The 22046-nt window shown below is 36.3% G+C and overlaps 3 protein-coding genes across 4 annotated transcripts; all 3 read right to left on the reverse strand.

Annotated features, from left to right (window-relative positions):
* Positions 1-200: 200 nt before the first annotated feature.
* Positions 201-8402, reverse strand: LOC108194365 (uncharacterized). Its single transcript, XM_017361316.2, has 14 exons — positions 7084-8402; positions 6870-6986; positions 6635-6792; positions 5722-5932; positions 5385-5622; positions 5136-5286; positions 4748-5055; positions 2464-3764; positions 2257-2382; positions 1800-1957; positions 1437-1647; positions 1088-1325; positions 853-1003; positions 201-772 (listed from the first exon to the last, which is right to left on the reverse strand). The coding sequence occupies exons 1-14, from the start codon at positions 8339-8341 to the stop codon at positions 464-466; spliced, it is 4935 nt and encodes a 1644-aa protein (XP_017216805.2). The 5' UTR covers positions 8342-8402; the 3' UTR covers positions 201-463.
* A 3188-nt stretch (positions 8403-11590) lies between these two features.
* LOC108194367 (G-type lectin S-receptor-like serine/threonine-protein kinase At4g27290) lies at positions 11591-12926 on the reverse strand. Its single transcript, XM_017361318.1, has 2 exons — positions 12278-12926; positions 11591-11787 (listed from the first exon to the last, which is right to left on the reverse strand). Exons 1-2 carry the CDS (start codon positions 12924-12926, stop codon positions 11591-11593), a joined length of 846 nt encoding a protein of 281 aa, XP_017216807.1.
* Positions 12927-15726: 2800 nt separating this feature from the next.
* Positions 15727-21477, reverse strand: LOC108195823 (G-type lectin S-receptor-like serine/threonine-protein kinase At4g27290). 2 transcript variants are annotated; one of them, XM_064080916.1, is made up of 8 exons: positions 21212-21477; positions 18337-19519; positions 18123-18239; positions 17856-18013; positions 16830-17040; positions 16493-16730; positions 16246-16396; positions 15727-16164 (listed from the first exon to the last, which is right to left on the reverse strand). In XM_064080916.1, the coding sequence occupies exons 2-8, from the start codon at positions 19361-19363 to the stop codon at positions 15856-15858; spliced, it is 2211 nt and encodes a 736-aa protein (XP_063936986.1). In that variant the 5' UTR covers positions 19364-19519; positions 21212-21477; the 3' UTR covers positions 15727-15855. The 2 variants fall into 2 exon arrangements, with proteins under 2 accessions (XP_063936986.1, XP_017218276.2); XM_017362787.2 differs by having other exon boundaries at positions 18337-19598.
* Between the last annotated feature and the right edge of the window lie 569 nt (positions 21478-22046).

Consider the following 22046-nt stretch of genomic DNA (forward strand, 5'->3'; position numbering starts at 1 on the left):
CATTCATTTTTTTTTTTCGAGTCCTCCCTTCTACCATCTATATTATAACATTTGAATACAAGTTTTTTACATCTGAAGTTGTTTTATTTTAATTTTTCTCATGTTCCAATTTGTTTTCATCAGCTTCCATGCAAGTCCCAGAGCCTTTCAATAAAAATTTCTCAATATTGGTTAAGATTTTAAAATATTTAGATATGGCATTGCAAATGTTTAGTTTTTACTAAGCTAAACATGATGCTGTCAAATATGCAATTGTAATTTGTAGAAGTAATATAAATCACCCATACAAGTCCTTGGCCCTCAAAGAACAAGAGATAGGCTGGTTCATCAGCTGCTTTCCAACACTTATTCTTTAGCTGCAATTTTTTGGTATGCACATTTTGTCAACCTCATGACTCCTTGTCTTGTCTACTTACACTAAGAATGTCTAAGATTATAGTTTATTAATATTACAAGACTCACACTATTGTCGAGGTTGGATAGAGGTAATAGTCAACTGGTTGCATGATGAAAAATTGGTTTTGCTCAATAACTGATTTGTGTCGCGTAATTTTCTCTCCATGAAGAAACCAGGTTTTGTAGGATGGGGAAGTGTCATCTTAGTGCTTAACATTAGAACTACCTGGGACATAACTGGCCTATCGTTAGGATCTTCTTGAACGCACAATAGTCCAATATGGATGACTCGAAACACTTGCATTTGGTTGCTTGAGTCCAAGATCACCTCATCGATTAGTGCTAAAAGCTTGTCTTCATTGTAACTTTTCCATGCCTATAAGTTCACTCTTAGAAATGTCAGTAGTAGGTAAACCTACAGCAAGTAAACGCTGTGATAAATTTATGCTTACTTACATGGCCAAGTAGGTTTAAGCTGTGATCGGGATGACTGAACAATCTGTTTTTCTGTCCTGTCACTATCTCTATCAGTAAAACTCCAAAGCTATAGACATCGGATTTAAATGAGAACTGTCCATCAATAGCATACTCAGGGGACATGTAACCACTGCAGGAGATCAAATATATAGATATCAGTTCTTAGTCGTTAATCAGAAGAAGCACTAAGATTAAGAGTCTTGGAGCTTCTTACTATGTCCCAACAATTCTTGATGTATTTGCTTCCATTTGACTTCCCAAAAAACATCTTGCCAGACCAAAGTCTGAAATCTTTGAATTCATATCATGATCAAGTAAAATGTTGCTGGCCTTGAGATCTCTATGAATGATTCGTAACTTTGAATCTTGATGAAGATATAGAAGCCCTCTAGCAATGCCCTGTATTATGCTGTATCGTTTTGTCCAGTCCATTGAGATTCTTAGTTTTTCATCTAAAAATATGCATGAGGTTAATTATAATTGTAATGTACAAAACAAATACTACTCAATACATTCATAATAATCAGCATATAGATAACCTGCATTTTCAGATAGGGACGTACCATAAATGACTGAATCTAAACTTTTATTTTCCATATATTCATAGATCAGAATTCTTTCTCCTCTCTCTGTGCAACAGCCTAGAAGTGTCACGAGATTTCTGTGCTGAAGTTTCGCAATACATGATACTTCATTTATGAACTCATCTAGTCCTTGACTAGAATTCTTTGAAAGCCTTTTGACAGCTATCTCTTGGCCCTCTTTTAATATGCCCTGAAAGTAATCACTTCATTCTTTTTATGATGAATCCATGAATTACAATGTATAATTGCTCACAACCAATACAGTAGATCATGTTATGTACTATAATGAAATTTTTATGTATATTCACTTAATATAGACATGCTGCATATACGTCTGATCACCTTGTAGACAGGTCCAAAGCCGCCCTCTCCAATCTGGTTGTTTGGCGAAAAGTTATCTGTGGCATTTGCAATACTTTTAAAATCAACTAAAGGAAACTCCCAATCTTCAGGTTTCATTTTGTTTAGGGCAAGAGAATTTGAACTCAATTTCCATTTTTCTGCAAAGTTTGAAAGAAAATATAATTAATTTATGCTTAATGCACAGTGATAAATGGCAACTGATAAATGATAAGTATTCAAATGCTTGCACTATAATTCAGTTCTGTGATTTGTATGTTAGGTTAGTATTAGTTTCCGTTTTAGACATTTTTATTTTTTTTGCCAGATGTTTTAGACATTTAATTATCTTTAGTGAGAAGACTTTAACGGCACGCTCTGCACATCATAACACCATACCTTCTCTGGTTTGAAATATAGTTTTGTTTTTGCTGGTAAAAGATATTATTTCGTAGTTTACCTTCTCTCTTCAGCTTTCTGTTCCTCAAGACATAGAGAACTATTAGAGCAAGTACTACTCCAGCTGGTACTATTGGAATTATAGTGATCCATATATGCTTCTTTGTTCTGGATCTCCAGATATCACCTGCAGTGACACAGTGAAGAACTTAAAATTTCTAGTATCTCTATAGGTCACACATGATTAAAGATTTTGGAAGTTCTTTACCTGGAAAATCAATGCTGCCTAATTCAGATGCAGGCATCCTTACATAAATATCTTGTCCATCTTCCGAGTAGCCTTTAATATCAATTAGATCATTGAACCATAAGATGCACCCACTTCCGCCCTTTCTAATATCTGCATTCGCATAAGCTGTACAAGAGCAGTTCTTTAGACATAACCTCCCACATTCTGCAAGGTCAACTCTCATGTTATACCATGACTCCCGTGTGTCTGGCAACTTGATACCTGGATATTTCAGAAAACCTGTTTCCGTTGTGCAGTCTAGTTTGGTTTCATGAACACATCCACTAGACCAATCTACTCGGCTCCACTTCTCTGGGAATTTAGGAACAAATCCCCTCAAACATTGGCACCTTGGTGAGCTGTTGATGTTACAAATACCATAAGCACCACAAAGTCCGTAATGATCACAGTCACCGACCTTTAGGGTCATATAAACTATCCAAACTTGATCGTGAAAATTCCATACAAGCATCTTCAGTTCACCATATGGAGTCCAGGTAAACCTAATGACAGCCGAAGTTTTATTGATAAGATCAAACTTATAATAAATTTCCTTCTCATTAAAAACAAATTCATCTGTATATATTCCATTAGGATTACTCTCCGGATTGCAACTGAACTGGCGACCATTCCATGGTCCAGTCCTGACCCATGGGATAGAACCTTTTGACAGAAAGAACTGTGGAAAACCATTAGGATCAAGTCTGTCAGTGAAACTCCCTGTAGATGGATCGTCGACACTTTTCCATGATGTGATATACCTGTCTAGGCCAGTTACCAAGTCTAATCCAAGCTTCATGCCAGGTAGCAAATTGTCTCCAGGAAAATCAAAGCTCTGCCATATAAAATCCTTGCTGGTAGTGATATCACCATCTTCATTCCTTAACACCAAATTCCCTGAATCTAATAGCTGCACAACAGGATTCTTTACAGATATAGACGTATTTGTTGACCATTTCATCTCATCATCTGCCTGCAATGTGATTCCTTTGTCATTCACCCTCACAACGCCTAAGGTACTACTAATAGGAGTATCCCTGTTAGCAACCCATACAACTGTCCCGTTGGATATTTTCTTGTACCAGATACCAAGATATCGGTTTGTAGACCTACCAGCGCTGAAAAATCCAAGTTCAAATTCTCCCCCGGCTGAGGTGATGGTCTCACCATCCCTAATCGTCTCATTTGCTCTAATGCTGTCTATTGCTATGGAGTTTATCAAGGTAGATGTTACAGTGGAAAAGAACAACAGAATGATGGTAGTAATATCCATTGTATTGCTCAGACATCATTGCTAGTGATTGCTTAATGTATCTATGTGGAATCCTCCTAGCTATATTATTATATAACAGACTCTTGACTAGGAAGATCTCTTGACCTGGTTTGGTAAAATTAGGCATTCCACATCTCACATTTCACTTCCTTATACGAAAGCATGTACTTAGTTTCTTCCCCGTCATTTTCATCAACAAATTGTCAAAGCTTTAAGCAATTGAAATGCTTTGAATTTTCATATTCTAAGAACATCTCGTTTATTCCTTGAATAATTTTCAATGTTAGGCATCAGTTCTAATAATTTTAAAGATATTCTCACTTTCTCTTTTGAATTGTCTCGCAAGTCATTGTCACACAGGCTTGTAGGCGGAGTTTTGATCATTGTTCCAGGCCATTACAAAAAAAATATATTGAAAATTTGTACAAGAACAAGTACCTTAAGTACCTGATGAAAATCCGGGGTTCTTCAATGTCTCGCGGTATTCTCTGCATGAAGAAACCTCGTTTTTTAGGATGAGGCAGTTTGAGATCTCTATGAATGATTATGATTTTGTATCTTTCCAGCCAGTCCATCGAGATTCTTATATCTTCATCTTTTAATTTGTCATCAAGTAAATCATAGTTTTTATATCATGTATACAAAGATATATATGACAGCTTTGAAGTAAATTTAAATTACTTAAACATAAATTCATCTCATGTATTTTATGAAAAATTCGGATCAGGACGAACCAAAAATAAATGAATCTAAGCTTTTATTCGCCATATATTCGTATATCAAAATTCGTTCTCCTTTCTCAGTGCAGCAACCAAGAAGCGTCACAAGATTTCTATTAGACTATTACAACTGGACATAAGTTTCACACATAGTTGAAATAAGTCTACTTGACCCATATTTATGAAAAAGATCGTAAAGGCTTTCATGCTCATTCTCTCTGCAGTTACAAAACTTAAAAATTGTAATCAAGGTTCCAAGAAGACTTAACACTATTGTCGAGGTAGAAGAGAGGTAATAGCCGACCTATTGCATGATGAAAACTTCGAATCATCTAACAAGTGATCCGTGTCCTGGAACGTTCTCTCCATGAAGAAACCAGGTTTCTTGGGACGAGGTAGTTGCATCTTACTACTCAACATCAGTAACACCTCGGACATAAATGGCCTATCATTTGGATCTTCTTGAACACACAGTAATCCAATCTGTATAACTCGAAACAATTCCATCTGGTTACTGGAGTCCAATAACACCTCATCAATTAGTCCCAAAAGCTTGTCTTCATTATAACTCCTCCATGCCTAAAAGTTAATTGTTTGTTCTGTCAATAGTAGCTAACCTTAAAGAATAAAGCTTTATAATAAAAAAAAGGCTCACTTACATGTCCAAGTAGATTTAAGCTATGATCAGCATGATCGAATAATCTATTTTTCTTTCCGCTCACAATCTCTATGAGTATAACACCAAAGCTGTATACATCGGATTTAACAGAGAACTGTCCATCGATTGCATACTCAGGGGACATGTAACCACTGCACAATTTCAAGGAAGGCAACAAAAAAAAAAAAATTGTTAGCAAGAATAAGAAAAAAGTAGAAATTATACGTTTCAGAGTCGTGAAACTTCTTACTATGTCCCGACAATCCTTGATGTATATGCTTCAGTTTGGCTTCCTCTAAAACATCTGGCCATGCCAAAGTCTGAAATCTTTGGATTCATCTCATGATCAAGTAAAATATTACTCGCTTTTAGATCCCTATGAATGATTCTGAGCTTTGAATCTTGATGAAGATAGAGAAGTCCTCGGGCAATGCCATTTATTATGTTGGATCGTTGAAGCCAATCCATTGAGTTTCTTACTTCATTATCTATTATTTTGCCAAGTAAATCAGCTGCTTATTAAATTAAAGCCAATTGCCAAAAATCTAACTCTTGACATATAAATAACATTTGAGATCAGAACGCACCGAAAATGAATGAATCTAAACTTTTATTAGCCATATATTCGTATATCAAAATTCTTTCTCCTTTCTCGGTGCAGCAACCAAGAAGTGTCACAAGATTTCTGTGCTGAAGTTTTCCGATACAAGAAACTTCATTTATGAACTCATCCTGTCCCTGACCAGAATGCTTTGAAAGCCTTTTCACAGCTATCTCTTGTCCATCATTCCATATGCCCTGTAATTACTTGATGAATATTATGATTGCAGTGATTCTGAATTTTGCACCTTTCTTTGAAATTTTTCGCTACCATTTGGTGAAAATATGTCATCAGTTCTAATGATTATTCTTATATGGCCGTTCACGAATCGAGCTGTTCGCGAAAAAGCTCGAGTTCGGCTCGATAAAAGCTCGGTTCGGCTCGGTTCGTTAAGAACTCGAGCTCGAACACATAGATGTGTTCGTTAAGAAAACGAGCTCGAACTGAGCTTTTAGTGTGTTCGGCTCGAGCTCTGCTCGAACTCGTTCGGCTCGTTAAAACTCGAAAAAATACAATATTTTCAGGATATTTTCATAATATATAAATGTTATTGAACTCAGAATTTAACATCTAATACATCTATAGATTTTAGTGATGTAACCAAAATTCTAGAAAAAAATAATTTTATTTAGTTTGCTATTTTAAGAACCAAGTAGCGATTTGACCTTGTTTTTTTTCTAGCTCGACGCGGCTCGTATTTGTTCGTGAACAAGCTCGTGTTCGGCTTGTTAGTTAACTAGCTCGAGCTTGAACACAATTTTTGTTCGATAAGAAAAGCTCGGCTCGCTAGAAAAAAAATTATAACTCGGCTCGGTTCGGTCAAAACTCAGCTCGGCTCTGTTCGTGAACAACCCTATTTATTCATGTAAAATGCACATGTTGTATATACGTGTAATCACCTTGTACACAGGTCCAAAGCCGCCCTCCCCAAGCTTGTTTTTCCGGGAGAAGTTATCGGTGGCATTTACAATTCTTTTGAAGTCCACTGAAGGCAACTCCCTATCTTCACTCTCAAGTTCCGTCAAGGCAACACTTTCTGAACTTAGCTTCATGTTTTCTGCAAAGTTCAAAGTAAAATTCATTCAGTCTTGCAGTTACTTGAATCATATCTTGATTTATTCATACATAATATACCTTTTCTGTTCTGCTTTCTCTTCCATAACAATAACATATACAAGGATGTTAGAGCAATTACTGTGGGAATCAATATGATCCACATAAGCCGCTTAACTCTGGATCTTAGACTCTTTACTGCTTTGCCACAGAAGAATCAAATGATTTGAGGCCGCAGTTTAACAATTCACATATAATGAACAATTGAGAAATTAAGTGTGTGAAGTGAAGTTACCTAATTCAGATAATGCCATTTTTACATATATATCTTCCCCCTCATCTGTGTAACCTTTTATATCACTCAACTCATTAAACCATAAAAGGCATCCACTTCCACCGCTTCTGATATCTGTGTTAGTATAAGCTATACAAGAGCAATTCTTAAGACACAGCCTCCGACATTGTTCAAGGGTCATTCGCATGTCATACCATGAATACCTTGTGTCTGGCAACTTAACACGCGTATATTTCAAAAAACCTGCTTTAGTCCCGCAATCTAGTTTTTCTTTACGAACACATCCACCAGACCAATCTCCTGCTTTCCACTTCTCGGGGAATTTGGGAATAAAACCAGTCAGACATACGCATCTTGGTGAGTTGGAAACTTTACACAGACCATTAGCACCACACAATTTATACTGCTCACAGTTAGAGACAATGAGGGTAACATATACTAACCAATTTTTTTCTTGATATTTCCATACAAGAAACTTTATTTCTCCATTTGGAGTCAACTGAAACCGTACATCAGCAGAAGTTCCTCTGACAGGATCCAACTTATAATAAATTTCTTTCTCATTGAAAACAAAATTTTCCGTGTAGAATCCATTTTGATTACTCTTGGGAGCGCCAGGGAACTGCCGACCATTCCATGGTCCAGTCCGCGCCCATTTGGCAGAATCTTTTAACCGAAAGAACTGTGGAAAACCATGAGGATCAAGCCGGTCAGTGAAACTCCCCGTGGAAGGGTCATTAGCACTTTTCCACGACGTGAGGTACCTCTCTAGGCCGGTGACCAAGTCTATTCCCATCTTCATGCCAGGCAGCAAATTATCCGCAGGATAATCAAAACTCTGCCACACAAAATCTTCTGTGTTGTTCATGTGATGATCATCATCCCTTACAACCAAATTCCCCGAACCTAATAAACGTGCCACAGGATTCTTCATTAATATTGAAGTTTTTGCTGACCATATAATTTCATTACCTGTTTGCAGTGAAAGTCCTTGGTCACTGACCCTCAGGATGCCTGAGGTATTCATAACGGGAGCATCTCGATTCGCGACCCATATAACCGTCCCATTAGATATTTTCTTGTACCAGATACCCAGATAGCGTTTAGTAGAGCCACTGGGGCTAAAAAAACCGAGTTCAAACTCTTCACCGGCTGATGTGATAGTTTCGCCATCTCGAATGATCTGATGTGCCATGGACTTCATTAAGTTGGGTGATAAAATGGAGCATAACAACAGAATGAGGGTGCTTATAGCCATTGCGCTGCTCAGAGATTACACAAAATTAGTTTTTAGAACTCAAGCTAAGTATGCATTGAATGTTTCCTACAAAAAATGGGAAATTTTGAGGTCCTCAAGGGTTGGAGGCCTACAAGAAATTGCATATTTTCTTGGTTGACTAGACCAATAATTGTGTGGCAATGCAACCAACAACATTTCAATTCTTTTGCATGAAAAGTATTTACAATTTTCCAAAACAAGTGAAATGAGGAAGAAGAAAATCTCAAGTTCTTGAAAAAGCTGGATTGAGGGTAGCTTTGTTTGGGTGGGTGATAAGAGTTGTACTATGAATAAAAATTATACATCTCTATGAGTAAAATACCAAAGCTGTATACATCGGATTGACAGAAATTTGTCCGTCAATAGAATATTCAGGGGACATGTAACCACTGCACGAGATCAAAGGTAGAGATATCACTCATTAGTCATGAACAGAATTAAAGGAGGTGATGTGTTGCAGAGTCGTAGAACATCTTACTAAGTGCCAAAGTTGTAAAAATCGGAAATCGGATCGACTCGGTTTTGTTCTAAAAAAAATGAGTACTCGGAATTCAGAGTACTCGGAAACGAGTACTCGGACAGCTACTCGGATATTAATTTTTTTTTATGTTCTAAATTCATTTTTAATCAAATTTTAGTATACAAATCGCAAGTGTTTAAACTTGAAGCTTGAGTGTAACGGTTTTTTGTTTTTAATATATAAGAACATGTTATATATTAATAATAATTACTTAATATTATCAATAATTTCTTAATGAATAAATACTATTATTGACAACATATTAACAATAATTGATTTCACAGTTCAAGTATATACTACTATCTTAATACTATCTCACAATATAATAAAAACAAGTCAAATCCAAGTTTGACTCAAAGTACTCGGAGTCAAACCGAATTTTGACTAATTTCTTATAAAATCGTTTTAGAATGCGAGTACTCGGAACTCGGATCGTACGAGGGGTTAAAAACGAGTACTCGGCCAAGTTTACCTATTTTTAGAACACTTAGTGCCAACAATTCTTAGATGCATTTGCTTCCATTTGACCTCCCTTAAAACATCTTGCCATGCCAAAGTCTGAAATCTTCTGATTCATCTCATGATCAAGTAAAAAATATTACTGGCCTTTAGATCTCTATGAATGATTCGTAGCTTTGAATCTTGATGAAGATACAGAAGTCCCCTAGCAATGCCATTAATTATTATGTTGTATCGTTCCGGCCAATTGATTGATTTTCTTATTTCTTCATCTAGTTTGTTGTCATGTAAAATTTAAAACATATATAGGCGACTTTTTTAGAGATATACATGACAAATTCCAAATAAATCTAAGTAAATTTGCAATAATATCTATAATACTTTTAAGATATAATTCAGATTAAGACAAACTGAAAATGAACGAATCTAAACTTTTGTTGGCCATATATTCGTAGATCAAAAATCTTTCTCCTTTCTCTGTGCAGCAACCAAGAAGTGTCACAAGATTTCTGTGCTGAAGCTTTGAAATACAACAAATTTCAGTAATGAACTCATCTAGTCCTTGACCAGAATTCTTTGAAAGCATTTTCACCGCTATCTCCTGTCCATCAAGATGCCCTGAAATCGCTCCAAAAATATTATACATGATCATCAATATTTTGCATCCTAGTAATTTTCTGATTTTTTTTTTGTATCAAATTATTCAACTTAAATGCTCATGTTGTGTACAAGTATAATAACCTTGTAGACAGGTCCACCCGGGTTTGGGCCCCAAATAACCAAATTTGAGGTGGAAATGCCCCAAATATCAAAATACCCGGAAATTGGCCCTCACTGACCAATAGAGACGCGGCTGGTGTAGCGTCTTTATTAAAAGATGTAAGACGCTACATCGTGTAGCGTTTAGGTCATTTGATTTTTATAAAATCAGGAAGACGCTACTTGATATCACGTTCAACCTGAATTCATTTGCTGCTTTATATTTGATGGGCCTTTGTAATGGGCTTCTTTTATCTGCCAAAACGTTATACACAATAGCGTTTAATGCATGTTTTATTGTTTTGGGGTTTTTGTTAAGATCAAACGCCACCTCATGTGACGTTTCTCTTTTATTATAAATTAAAACGTTAATTCCCTTGGCGTTTGTTTTGTTTTTTTGTTCTCAAATATTAATTTTTCTAAAATCAGTCCTAAACTCTAACCGTCAGTCAATTTAATTTAAAATATAAATTAATTATTCTAAAAACCCAAACATAAACCCTAAATGTTAACGACTGTTAATTTATTTTTTAAACTGGTTTCTTGGCTTTAGGGCCTTCGGCCCTGCAGCCTCGCATTAATTAGGGTTTAGGCTCGAGGGAGTAGGGCCAGGCCCTACTCCCTCGAGCCTAAACCCTAACCGTCGGCCAATTTAATATACAGTACGAATAAATCATTCTGCAACCCAAACCTAAACCCTAAATGTTAACGGTTGTAAATTTATTTATTCCGCCGGCGTCTCGGCTTCAGGGCCTTCGGCCCTTCAGCCTCGCTTAATTAGGGTTTAGGCTCGATGGAGTAGGGCCTACCGGCCCTACACCCTCAATCCTAAACCCTAACCGTTGGCCAATTTAATATACAGTACGAATTAATCATTCTGCAACCCAAACCTAAACCCTAAATGTTAACAGTTGTAAATTTATTTATTCCGCCGGCGTCTCGGCTTCAGGGCCTTCGGCCCTTCAGCCCTTCAGCCTCACTTAATTAAGGTTTAGGCTCGAGGGAGTAGGGCCTACCGGCCCTACACCCTCAATCCTAAACCCTAAGCGTCGGTCAATTTAATATACAGTACGAATTAATCATTCTGCAACCCACCCTAAATGTTAACGGTTGTAAATTTATTTATTTCGCCGGTTTCTCGGCTTTAGAGCCTTCGGCCCTGCAGCCTCGCATTAATTAGGGTTTAGGCTCGAGGGAGTAGGATCTACCGGCCCTACACCCTCAATCATAAACCCTAACTGTCAGTCAATTTAATTTAATGTTTAAATTAATCATTTTAAAATCCAAATATAAACCCTAAATGTTAACGACTATAAATTTGTTGTTAATTTTATTTATAAGTAAACATATTATAAAAAGTTTATAAACACTACTTCAAGTAGCGTCTTCTCTTTTGTTAAAAGTAGAAGACGCTACACGAAGTAGCGTGTTTTTATTATATAAAAACGCTACTTCCTGCACGTCTCTTATGGTCATTCACGGCCATTTTATCAAATTGAGGTAATCTGGGCCTTACTTTTCATATTTTGGTTATTACGGGCCATCTTTCCACCCTCTCCAAGCTTGTTGTCCTGGGAGAAATTATCTGTGGCTTTTACAATTCTTTTAAAGTCCATTTGTGGCAACTCCCACTCTTCGCTCTCAATATTTTTCAAGGCAACACCTTCTGTACTGAATTTCAAGTTCTCTGCAAGTTTTGAAGCAAAATTAACACAACAACGAACAGCAATAAGTATTTTGATGAATATGCTCTGCATATTTTGATTTTGGCATCTTGACATATATATCTTGTCCATATTCTGTGTATCCTTTGATATCAGTTAGAACTTAGAACATCAAACCATAAAATGCATCCACTTCCACCACTTCTAACATCTGCGATCACATAAGCTGTACAAGAGCAGTTCTTTAGACAAAGCCTGCGACATTCTTCAAGATCAATTCTCATGTCATATAGTGAGTGCTGTGTATCGGGAAACTTTACACCAGAATATTTTATAAAGTCTGCTTCCGTTTCACAGTCTAGTCATGTTTTACGAACAGATCCACTAGACCAATCTACTGCCTTCCACTTCTCTGGATATGTGGGAATAAATCCCTTCATACATTCACATCTGGGGGAGCTGTTAATGTTACAAATACTTAAGCCCCACAAAATCCATAACTCTGCTTCTTACTGAACCTTATAACAGCAGAAGTTTTAGTGACAAGATCAAACTCATAATAAATTTGCTTCTTATTGAAAACAAATCTGTCTTTATATATGCCATTTGGATTACTCTTCGGATACCCAATGTACTGGCTACCAACCCATGGTCCAGTCCTAAACCATTTTGCTGAACCTTTCGATATGAAAAACTGTGGAAAACCATTAGGATTAATACGGTTACTAAAACTTCCTGTGGATGGATCATCAACATTTTTCCATGATGTAACGTAATTCTCTAAGCCCGTTACCAAGTTTAATCCAACCTTCATGCTAGGAAGCATAGTATCTACAGGATGATCAAAACTCTGCCAAATAAAATTTCCTGCATTGTTGATATCATTTTTATCCTCCCTCACAACCAAATTCCCTGAATCCAATAGTTGTGCAACCGGATTTTTTATTGATATGGACGTATTTGAAGTCCATATTATCCCATCATCTGTTTCAAATATAATTACCTTGTCATGGACTCTTACGACGCCTAGAGCATTAATGACAGGAGTATCCCTGTTAGCAATCCATACAACTGTCCCGTTGGAAATACTCTTGTACCAGATACCCAGATATCGATTTACTTGCAGAGGGTCAGAAGAAGATGAACATAATGTCAAATCCATAGATTCAAATTGTTTACGGTGTTTCTTCTGTCATTTTCATCAAGGAAATCCTAGCATTGATAAGAATTTGTATATCATCAAAGTACATGAAGTATACGGTTTTGACTTGAATTTTGAGAAGTACTCTATGAAAATGTGCTTTAAAATCTAGAAATGTCTACTTTAAAATTCAGCATGTATTATATTTAAATTTTAAAAAAATCCAGCCATTCCGTATGGGCTATAATTTTTCTTATAGATTTGGTAAGTTTAAAAAAACTTATTTTTAACATAATTTTGTGATTGTGAAATCAGTTGCCTTACTTAATTGTGACCCTCATTCAGGAACATATCCCAAATCTCTCTCCCCTCACAGGATCAAATAATCTGAAAGATTGAATATAGTAATTAGAAAGCGCTGGAGGACTAGAATCAACTTATTAAAAGATATCTCAGGCTGCAAGGACTGTGATATCAGTCACATTTCCTCAGGTACTGTTTGACGTTGCTAAAAGCAGCTTTTTCGAACAGCAGTTTTTAGTTGAAAACTGCTTTTTGAAAAGGGAATTATATTTTATAAAATTTTTGGATAACAACGAACCAAAAATGAATGAATCTAAACTTTTATTAGCCATGTATTAGTATATCAAAATTCATTAGTCTTTCTCTGTGCAGCAACCAAGAAGCGTCACAAGATTTTTGTGTTGAAGGTTTGCAATGCACAAAATTTAATTTATAAGTCATCCAGTCCCTGACCGGAAGTCTTTGATAGTCTATTCACAGCTACCTCCTGCCCTGAAATGCTCAGTGAAAATAATCAATCACATTCTGTATCCTGGTAATTTCACAACACACTAAGGTGAGAATGATTTAGATTTTTTTGCTTTGCACATGCTGGGTACAAGTAAAATCACCTTGTAGACAGGTCCAAACCCGCCCTCTCCAAGCTTATTGTCCTGCGAGAAGTTGTTTGTGGCTTTCACAAGTCTTTTCAAGTCAGCTCCCAATCTTCACTCTCAATTTTGTTCAAGGCAACAGCAACACCTTAATTGTTTTCCGGACCAGTGATTCATAGATCAGAAGTCAGGACATCTTATCACTATAAGTGTGCGTTTAAGGCCTTCTGTTTTGTCTTCTGGTACGAATGTTGGCTCGCATTATAATAATTGTTCCAGTAATATATACCTTCTCCCTTCAGCTTTCGCTTCCTTAAAACAAAGAGGCACATGAGAGCGAGTGCTACTACTAGTTCTACTGTACTAGCACGACAGTCAATAAGATTTGTAGATGCCTTTTTGCTCTGGATCTCTCGTTATCTACAAGAGTATAGGTTCAACGTTTTATATTAAAATATATTAGGAGGTTGAGCCATAAGTTGCTCACATTCTTACATAAAAAAGAAGTTTAATATGCAGAAAAATAGGGTTACCTAATTCAGATGCTGGCATCCTTATATAAATATCTTGTCCATCAGCTGTGTTGCTTACCATATCAGTTAGATCATTGAACCACAAGATGCATCCACTTCTAATATCTGTGTTTGCATATGCTGTACAATTGCAGTTCTTCAGACACAATCTTTCACATTGTTCAAGGTTAATTCTCAGGTCATACCATGAATTCCGCGTGTCTGGCAACTTCACACCTGAATGTTTTACAAAACCATTCTACACGTTCCCATGTCTTTGTCCAAAGTTCCATACATAGTTGAACAATTTGTACTTGACCCATAGTTCCACTAATTGTCGAAAACATTTATCACTGACCAAGTCCTCCTTTGTGATCCTAGACTTTTTCATCACAAATTAAAATTGCAGGAATTTTCTTATGGTCCATTTTCCACAATGGATTTTGGAAGTCATTTTCTACACGTTTGTCTTTCAACTACTGAATGCTTATATGCTGATTGCACGCCAAAAAGTTCTCTTAGTTCTCCTGTTCTCTTGATGATTTGTTCCACTTGGCTCGTGGCAGCAAAACGCAACTGTAACCCGATTCATTCTCAAGACTCTTTTGTTATTTTGTTACGATTAAGAAAACGGCAGCTTATTTACAACAAGAACAAAAAAGAAAGCTGCTGCCTGATAAAGTCAGAACAAGACTTCTGAATTCTTAAACATTTTCGAACAGCGAGGAATCTTCTACGAGGGAGAGAGATAAAGAAAGCAGCTGCTAAAAAATGTAGAGATTCAACACTCCAAGTATCCGATATGTTCCGATTAGTCCTCATATCGGGATGAAGCAAAAAAAAAGTATATAACGAACGGTAAACTTGACAATTACATGAAGATAAAGTTTGTTCTTTCCTTTTAACCCCTAAAGAATATATTAGATGTTGCTTTTAATCCTTAAAAAATACATTAGATGTGTATTTTAATCCTTTTAATCCTCAGTGTTCAATTTCTTTTAACCCTTTTGAGTGTGAAATTAGATGTTGCTTTTAATCCTTAAAAAATACATTAGATGTGTATTTTAATCCTTTTAATCCTCAGTGTTCAATTTCTTTTAACCCTTTTGAGTGTGAAATGTCATGGTTGTTCATCCGTTATATACCATTTTTGGATATGAGAGCTAATCGGAACATATTAAATACTTGGAGGGTTGAATTGGTCAAGTTAAGATATTGAGCCCGTATCGGTACACACCCCGAAAAATTTGAGGGTTAAAAGTGCATTTAGAGTACTTATTTAGCTTGAAAGTATTCAGATCGTGTTTACTTGATTGGAAATGAATGGGGAATAATGAAATGAAAAGTTGCAGACAAAATATGTGGAGATGGGTGTGAATATTATTTATGACGAAGATCGTAGGGAAAACGAGGAAGAAGGAAAAATCAACAAGGCTTTCATGCTCATTCTCTCTGCAGTTGTGACAACATTCAATCCATGTCATGGAGTTTTAAGTTGCAAAAACTTTAAAATTGTAATCAAGGTTCCTAGAAGACTTAACACTATTGTCGAGGTAGAAGAGAGGTAATAGCCGACCTATTGCATGATGAAAACTTGGAATCATCTAACAAGTGATCCATGTCCTGGAACGTTCTCTCCATGAAGAAACCAGGTTTCTTGGGACGAGGTAGTTGCATCTTACTACTCAACATCAGTAACACCTCGGACATAAATGGCCTATCTATTGGATCTTCTTGAACACACAGTAATCCAATTTGTATAACTCGAAACAATTCCATCTGGTTGCCAGAGTCCAATAACACCTCATCAATTAGTCCCAAAAGCTTGTCTTCATTATAACTCCTCCATGCCTAAAAGTTAATTGTTTGTTCTGTCAATAGTAGCTAAACTTAAAGAATAAAAGCTTTATAATAAAAAAAAGGCTCTCTTACATGTCCAAGTAGATTTAAGCTTTGATCAGCATGATCGAATAATCTATTTTTCTTTCCGCTCACTATCTCTATGAGTATAACACCAAAGCTATATACATCGGATTTAACAGAGAACTGTCCATCGCTTGCATACTCAGGGGACATGTAACCACTGCACAATTTCAAGGTAGCCAACAGAAAAAAACTTGTTAGCCAAGAAAAACAAAATAGTAGAAATTATACGTTTCAGAGTCATAAAACTTCTTACTATGTCCCGACAATCCTTGATGTATATGCTTCAGTTTGACTTCCTCTAAAACATCTGGCCATGCCAAAGTCCGAAATCTTTGGATTCATCTCATGATCAAGTAAAATATTACTCGCTTTAAGATCCCTATGAATGATTCTGAGCTTTGAATCTTGATGAAGATAGAGAAGTCCTCGGGCAATGCCATTTATTATGTTGGATCGTTGAAGCCAATCCATTGAGTTTCTTAATTCATTATCTATCATTTTGCAAAGTAAATCAGCTGCTTATAACATTAAAGCGAATTGCCATAAATCTAACTCATAACATATAAATAACATTTCAGATCAGAACGCACCGAAAATGAATGAATCTAAACTTTTATTAGCCATATATTCGTATATCAAAATTCTTTCTCCTTTCTCTGTGCAGCAACCAAGAAGTGTCACAAGATTTCTGTGCTGAAGTTTTCCGATACAAGAAACTTCATTTATGAACTCATCCTGTCCCTGACCAGAATGCTTTGCTAGCCTTTTCACAGCTATCTCTTGTCCATCATTCCATATGCCCTGTAATCACTTAATGAATATTATGATTGCAGTGATTCTGAATTTTGCACCTTTCTTTGTAATTTTTCGCTACCATTTGGTCAAAATATGTCATCAGTTCTAATGATTATTCTTATATGGCAGTTCACGAACCGAGCTGTTCGCGAACAAGCTCGAGTTCGGCTCGATAAAAGCTCGGTTCGGCTCGGTTCGTTAAGAAAACGAGCTCGAACACATAAATGTGTTCGTTAAAAAAACGAGCTCGAACCGAGCTTTTAGTGTGTTCGGCTCGATAAAAGCTCGGTTCGGCTCGGTTCGTTAAGAAAACGAGCTCGAACACATAAATGTGTTCGTTAAAAAAACGAGCTCGAACCGAGCTTTTAGTGTGTTCGGCTCGAGCTCTGCTCGAACTCGTTCGGCACGTTAAAACTCAAAAAAATACAATATTTTTAGGATATTTTTATAATATATAAATGTTATTGAACTCAAAATTCAACATCTAATACATCTATAGATTTTAGTGATGTAATCAAAATTCCGGAAAAAAATAGTTTTATTTAGTTTGCTATTTTAATAATCAAGTAGCGGTTTGACCTTATTTTTTTTCTAGCTCGACTCGGCTCGTATTTGTTCGTGAACAAGCTCGTGTTCGGCTCGTTAGTTAACTAGCTCGAGCTTGAACACAATTTTTGTTCGTTAAGAAAAGCTCAGCTCGGCTCGTTAGAAAAAAATTAAAACTCAGCTCGGTTCGGTCAAAACTCAGCTCGGCTCTGTTCGTAAACAACCCTATTTATTCATGTAAAATGCACATGTTGTATATACGTGTAATCAATCACCTTGTACACAGGTCCAAAGCCGCCCTCCCCAAGCTTGTTTTTCCGGGAGAAGTTATCTGTGGCATTTACAATTCTTTTGAAGTCCACTGAAGGCAACTCCCTATCTTCACTCTCAAGTTCCGTCAAGGCAACACTTTCTGGACTTAGCTTCATGTTTTCTGCAAAGTTCAGAGTAAAATTCATTCAGTCTTGCAGTTACTTCAATCATATCTTGATTTTTTTTTTATATTTCAGAGTAAAAAGTTACTATTGCCATACATAATGTACCTTTTATGTTCTGCTTTCTCTTCCATAACAATAACATATACAAGGATGTTAGAGCAATTACTGCGGGAATCAAAGTGATCCACATAAGCCGCTTAACTCTGGATCTTAGACTCTTCACTGCCACAGAAGAAACAAAAGATTTGAGGGTTCAGTTCAGTTTAACACTTCACATATAGTGAACAATTGAGATTTCAAGTGTGTGAAGTAAAGTTACCTAATTCAGATGATGCCATCTTTACGTATATATCTTCCCCCTCTTCAGTGTAACCTTTCGAATCACTTAGCTCATTAAACCATAAAAGGCATCCACTTCTACCACTTCTAATATCTGCGTTGGTATAAGCTATACAAGAGCAGTTCTTAAGACACAGCCTCTGACATTGTTCAAGGGTGATTCGCAAGTCATACCATGAATACCTTGTGTCTGGCAACTTAACACGCGTATATTTCAAGAAACCTGCTTTAGTTCCACAATCTAGTTTTTTTTTACGAACACATCCACCAGACCAATCTCCTTCTTTCCACTTCTCGGGGAATTTGGGAATAAAACCAGTCAGACATTCGCATCTTGGTGAGTTGGAAACTTTACACAGACCATTAGCACCACACAATTTATACTGCTCACAGTTAGAGACAATGATGGTAACATACACTAACCAAATTTGTTCTTGATAGTTCCAATAGAGAAACTTTATTTCTCCATTTGGAGTCAAGTGAAACCGTACATCAGCAGAAGTTCCTCTGACAGAATCCAACTTATAATAAATTTCTTTCTCATTGAAAACAAAATTTTCCGTGTAGAATCCATTTTGATTACTCTTGGGAGCGCCAGGGAACTGCCGACCATTCCATGGTCCAGTCCGCGCCCATTTGGCAGAATCTTTTAACCGAAAGAACTGTGGAAAACCATGAGGATCAAGCCGGTCAGTAAAACTCCCTGTGGAAGGGTCATTAGCACTTTTCCACGACGTGAGGTACCTCTCTAGGCCGGTGACCAAGTCTATTCCCATCTTCATGCCAGGCAGCAAATTATCCGCAGGATAATCAAAACTCTGCCAGAAAAAATCTTCTGTGTTGTTCATATGATGATCATCATCCCTTACAACCAAATTCCCCGAACCTAATAAACGTGCCACAGGATTCTTCATTAATATTGAAGTTTTTGCTGACCATATAATTTCATTACCTGTTTGCAGTGAAAGTCCTTGGTCACTGACCCTCAGGATGCCTGAGGTATTCATAACGGGAGCATCTCGATTCGCGACCCATATAACCGTCCCATTAGATATTTTCTTGTACCAGATACCCAGATAGCGTTTAGTAGAGCCGCTGGGGCTAAAAAAACCGAGTTCAAACTCCTCACCGGCTGATGTGATAGTTTCGCCATCTCGAATGATCTGATGTGCCATGGACTTCATTAAGTTAGGTGATAAAATGGAGCATAACAACAGAATGAGGGTGCTTATAGCCATTGCGCTGCTCAGAGATTACACAAAATTAGTTTTTAGAACTCTAGCTAAGTATGCATTGAATGTTTCCTACAAAAAATGGGAAATTTTGAGGTCCTCAAGGGTTGGAGGCCTACAAGAAATTGCATATTTTCTTGGTTGACTAGACCAATAATTGTGTGGCAATGCAACCAACAACATTTCAATTCTTTTGCATGAAAAGTATTTACAAATTTCCAAAACAAGTGAAATGAGGAAGAAGAAAATGAGATGTGCACTGATGAAGCAGAATCAAGTTCTTGAAAAAGCTGGATTCAGGGTAGCTTTCTTTGGGTGGGTGATAGGAGTGTACTATGAATAAAAATTATAAGATCATCTTCGGTGTCTTAATGTGATTTCTTAAATATAATAAATAATTCAATTCTTAAAAGGTATGGAGTGAATAACAACTGCAACAATAATTTCTATTGGTTTTCCTTATTTTTATTATAACTATGGTAAATAAAAGTGATAAAAAACAAGATGAATATTGCTAATTCAGTTCTAATTTATTATCATTATTAATTTATTTAATTTGATCGAATAAAACTTTTGATTAATGGACAACAAAAACGGGACAGAAGGAGTACATGGATTGTGTACTTGTTTTCTATTATTTTCGATTTTTAGTTTCGGTTTTAAATTCTAGCAATAATATTATAGTAATATTTTTAGTTTAGTTTAGATTTTTTAGTTTCGAATTATAGTAATATTTTTAGATTAGATTTATTATTCTATTATAATAAATTATTATATTTTTAGTTTCGAATTATTAAATATTATTTTCGATTATTACTTATATTATTGCATTACTTTATATTTTTTTAATGTAATTTATTTATTTATTCCTTTTTCTATATACGATATTACCGCCTATATGACTAATTTCGAACATTCTCTCATTACTTTCCAACCACAAAATCTTAAAATCCAAACATTTTTCTACAAATCATGAACTACGACTACACATCTAATTTAAGAAATCCTAAAAAGGACCCTTAATTTCAAACATAAATTTCAAAATTATTAAACTATTTCAATTTTCAAAATTTAATATCAAATCTCAAGTCTCAATCATGCAAACTCTAGTAAATCATACAAGAAATTAATTAAAATCAAGGCATTATACACACACATATATAGGCAATTGCTCAAATAGAAACCGCTTAAATAAAAACTAAAATGGAAACCAAGAGAACCTATACCTAAATGATTTCACCCACCCCTTTTATGTACCCAAGAGAAACTATACCTAAATGACTTCACCCACCCCCTATATGTCATCACCCACCCCCTATATGTCATCACCGGCCCAGCCTCACCCACTCAATCCACCTCGGGCCCGCCAGGGCCTCGCCAAGGCTCAGGCCCTAAACGGGCTCCAGACAATCTTAAAGAGCCAAACCATGGTCCCACTGGGCCTCGACCCGGCCCTTCTAGGCCCATTTAGACCTCGTCTAGGCCCATCTCTGGGTCCATCCCCGATCCCAAAAACCGCATCATTCTACTTAATCGCATTGATTTTCATTTAGTTTTAATTCTAGTAGTTTCTATTGGAATAGGACCCTATATATATAAATATACTAAGGATTAGAATAATACCTTCAAATTAATGCTAATTCAGGTTGATTTGAAGGTGTTGATGACAAGCTCAAAATCTTTGTGTGTGTGGACGACCCTCTCTTCTCCCTTTTCTCCTCTTGCTCAAAATCCAGCCGCTTGCTCCGTTTTCTTTGTTGCTACTTTGGTGTTGCTTCGGCTGATTTAGAGAGAGGCAGGGCACACGTGGTCCGTGAGAGGGGAGGTCACGTAAATTTTTACACAACACAGGCCGACCGAGGGAGAGGTGACCCCTACTGGTTTGAAATGAATGAAGGTCGTCCGTGGGTGGGGTGTCCTTAGGGGTGATCAAAAAACCGCCCACACCGCATAAACCGCCCGCACCGCACCAAACCGCACAACAAAACGTGGTTTTTAATTTTCGTGGTGCGGTTGCGGTTTGAATTTTTCACAAACCGCGCGGTGCGGTGCGGATTGCGGTTTGACATATTAGTAGTGCGGTTCAAACCGCACCGCACCGCAATATTATTATTATTATTATATATATATATATATATATATATATATATATATATATATATATTAGTGATTGTCAAATAAAATTATATTATACATATATATATTATTTATAATTATGTTATATATGTTTGTTAATTGTTAAATCTCTTCAAATAATAGAATTATTATTTTATCAATCTCGCATTACTATTATACCAAATTTGTATGAAATGATTATATTATTATAATATGTCTCTTGGTAGTTAGTACTCATATTTATTATCATATTTACATTTTTGTTTGTGTTATTTTAGTAGTTGTTGTAGCTCTGAAATGATAAATATCATATAAATTCATTACATGCAAAGTTTTTAATTAT

This window comes from Daucus carota, chromosome 7 (assembly GCF_001625215.2).
Source record: "Daucus carota subsp. sativus chromosome 7, DH1 v3.0, whole genome shotgun sequence".
Lineage (NCBI taxonomy): Eukaryota > Viridiplantae > Streptophyta > Magnoliopsida > Apiales > Apiaceae > Daucus > Daucus carota.

Bases quoted from the DNA above. Each gene is read 5' to 3' on its own strand.
- LOC108194365 (XM_017361316.2), bottom strand. From the start codon at position 8,341: ATGGCTATAAGCACCCTCATTCTGTTGTTATGCTCCATTTTATCACCC. The intron at 6,793-6,869 runs GTATATTATGTA...TGAACTTTGCAG, and splicing joins GAGAAAGCAGAACAGAAAAG to AAAACATGAAGCTAAGTTCA. The intron at 3,765-4,747 runs GTGTTAAGTCTT...ATGATGTCTGAG, and splicing joins TCTCTTCTACCTCGACAATA to CAATACAATGGATATTACTA.
- LOC108194367 (XM_017361318.1), bottom strand. From the start codon at position 12,926: ATGGATTTGACATTATGTTCATCTTCTTCTGACCCTCTGCAAGTAAAT. The intron at 11,788-12,277 runs GTAAGAAGCAGA...CAAAACTTGCAG, and splicing joins TTCTGCTGTTATAAGGTTCA to AGAACTTGAAATTCAGTACA.
- LOC108195823 (XM_017362787.2), bottom strand. From the start codon at position 19,594: ATGGCTATAAGCACCCTCATTCTGTTGTTATGCTCCATTTTATCACCT. The intron at 16,731-16,829 runs GTGCGTTCTGAT...GCAAAATGATAG, and splicing joins TTTAGATTCATTCATTTTCG to ATAATGAATTAAGAAACTCA. The intron at 16,165-16,245 runs GTAAGAGAGCCT...ATTAACTTTTAG, and splicing joins GCTTAAATCTACTTGGACAT to GCATGGAGGAGTTATAATGA.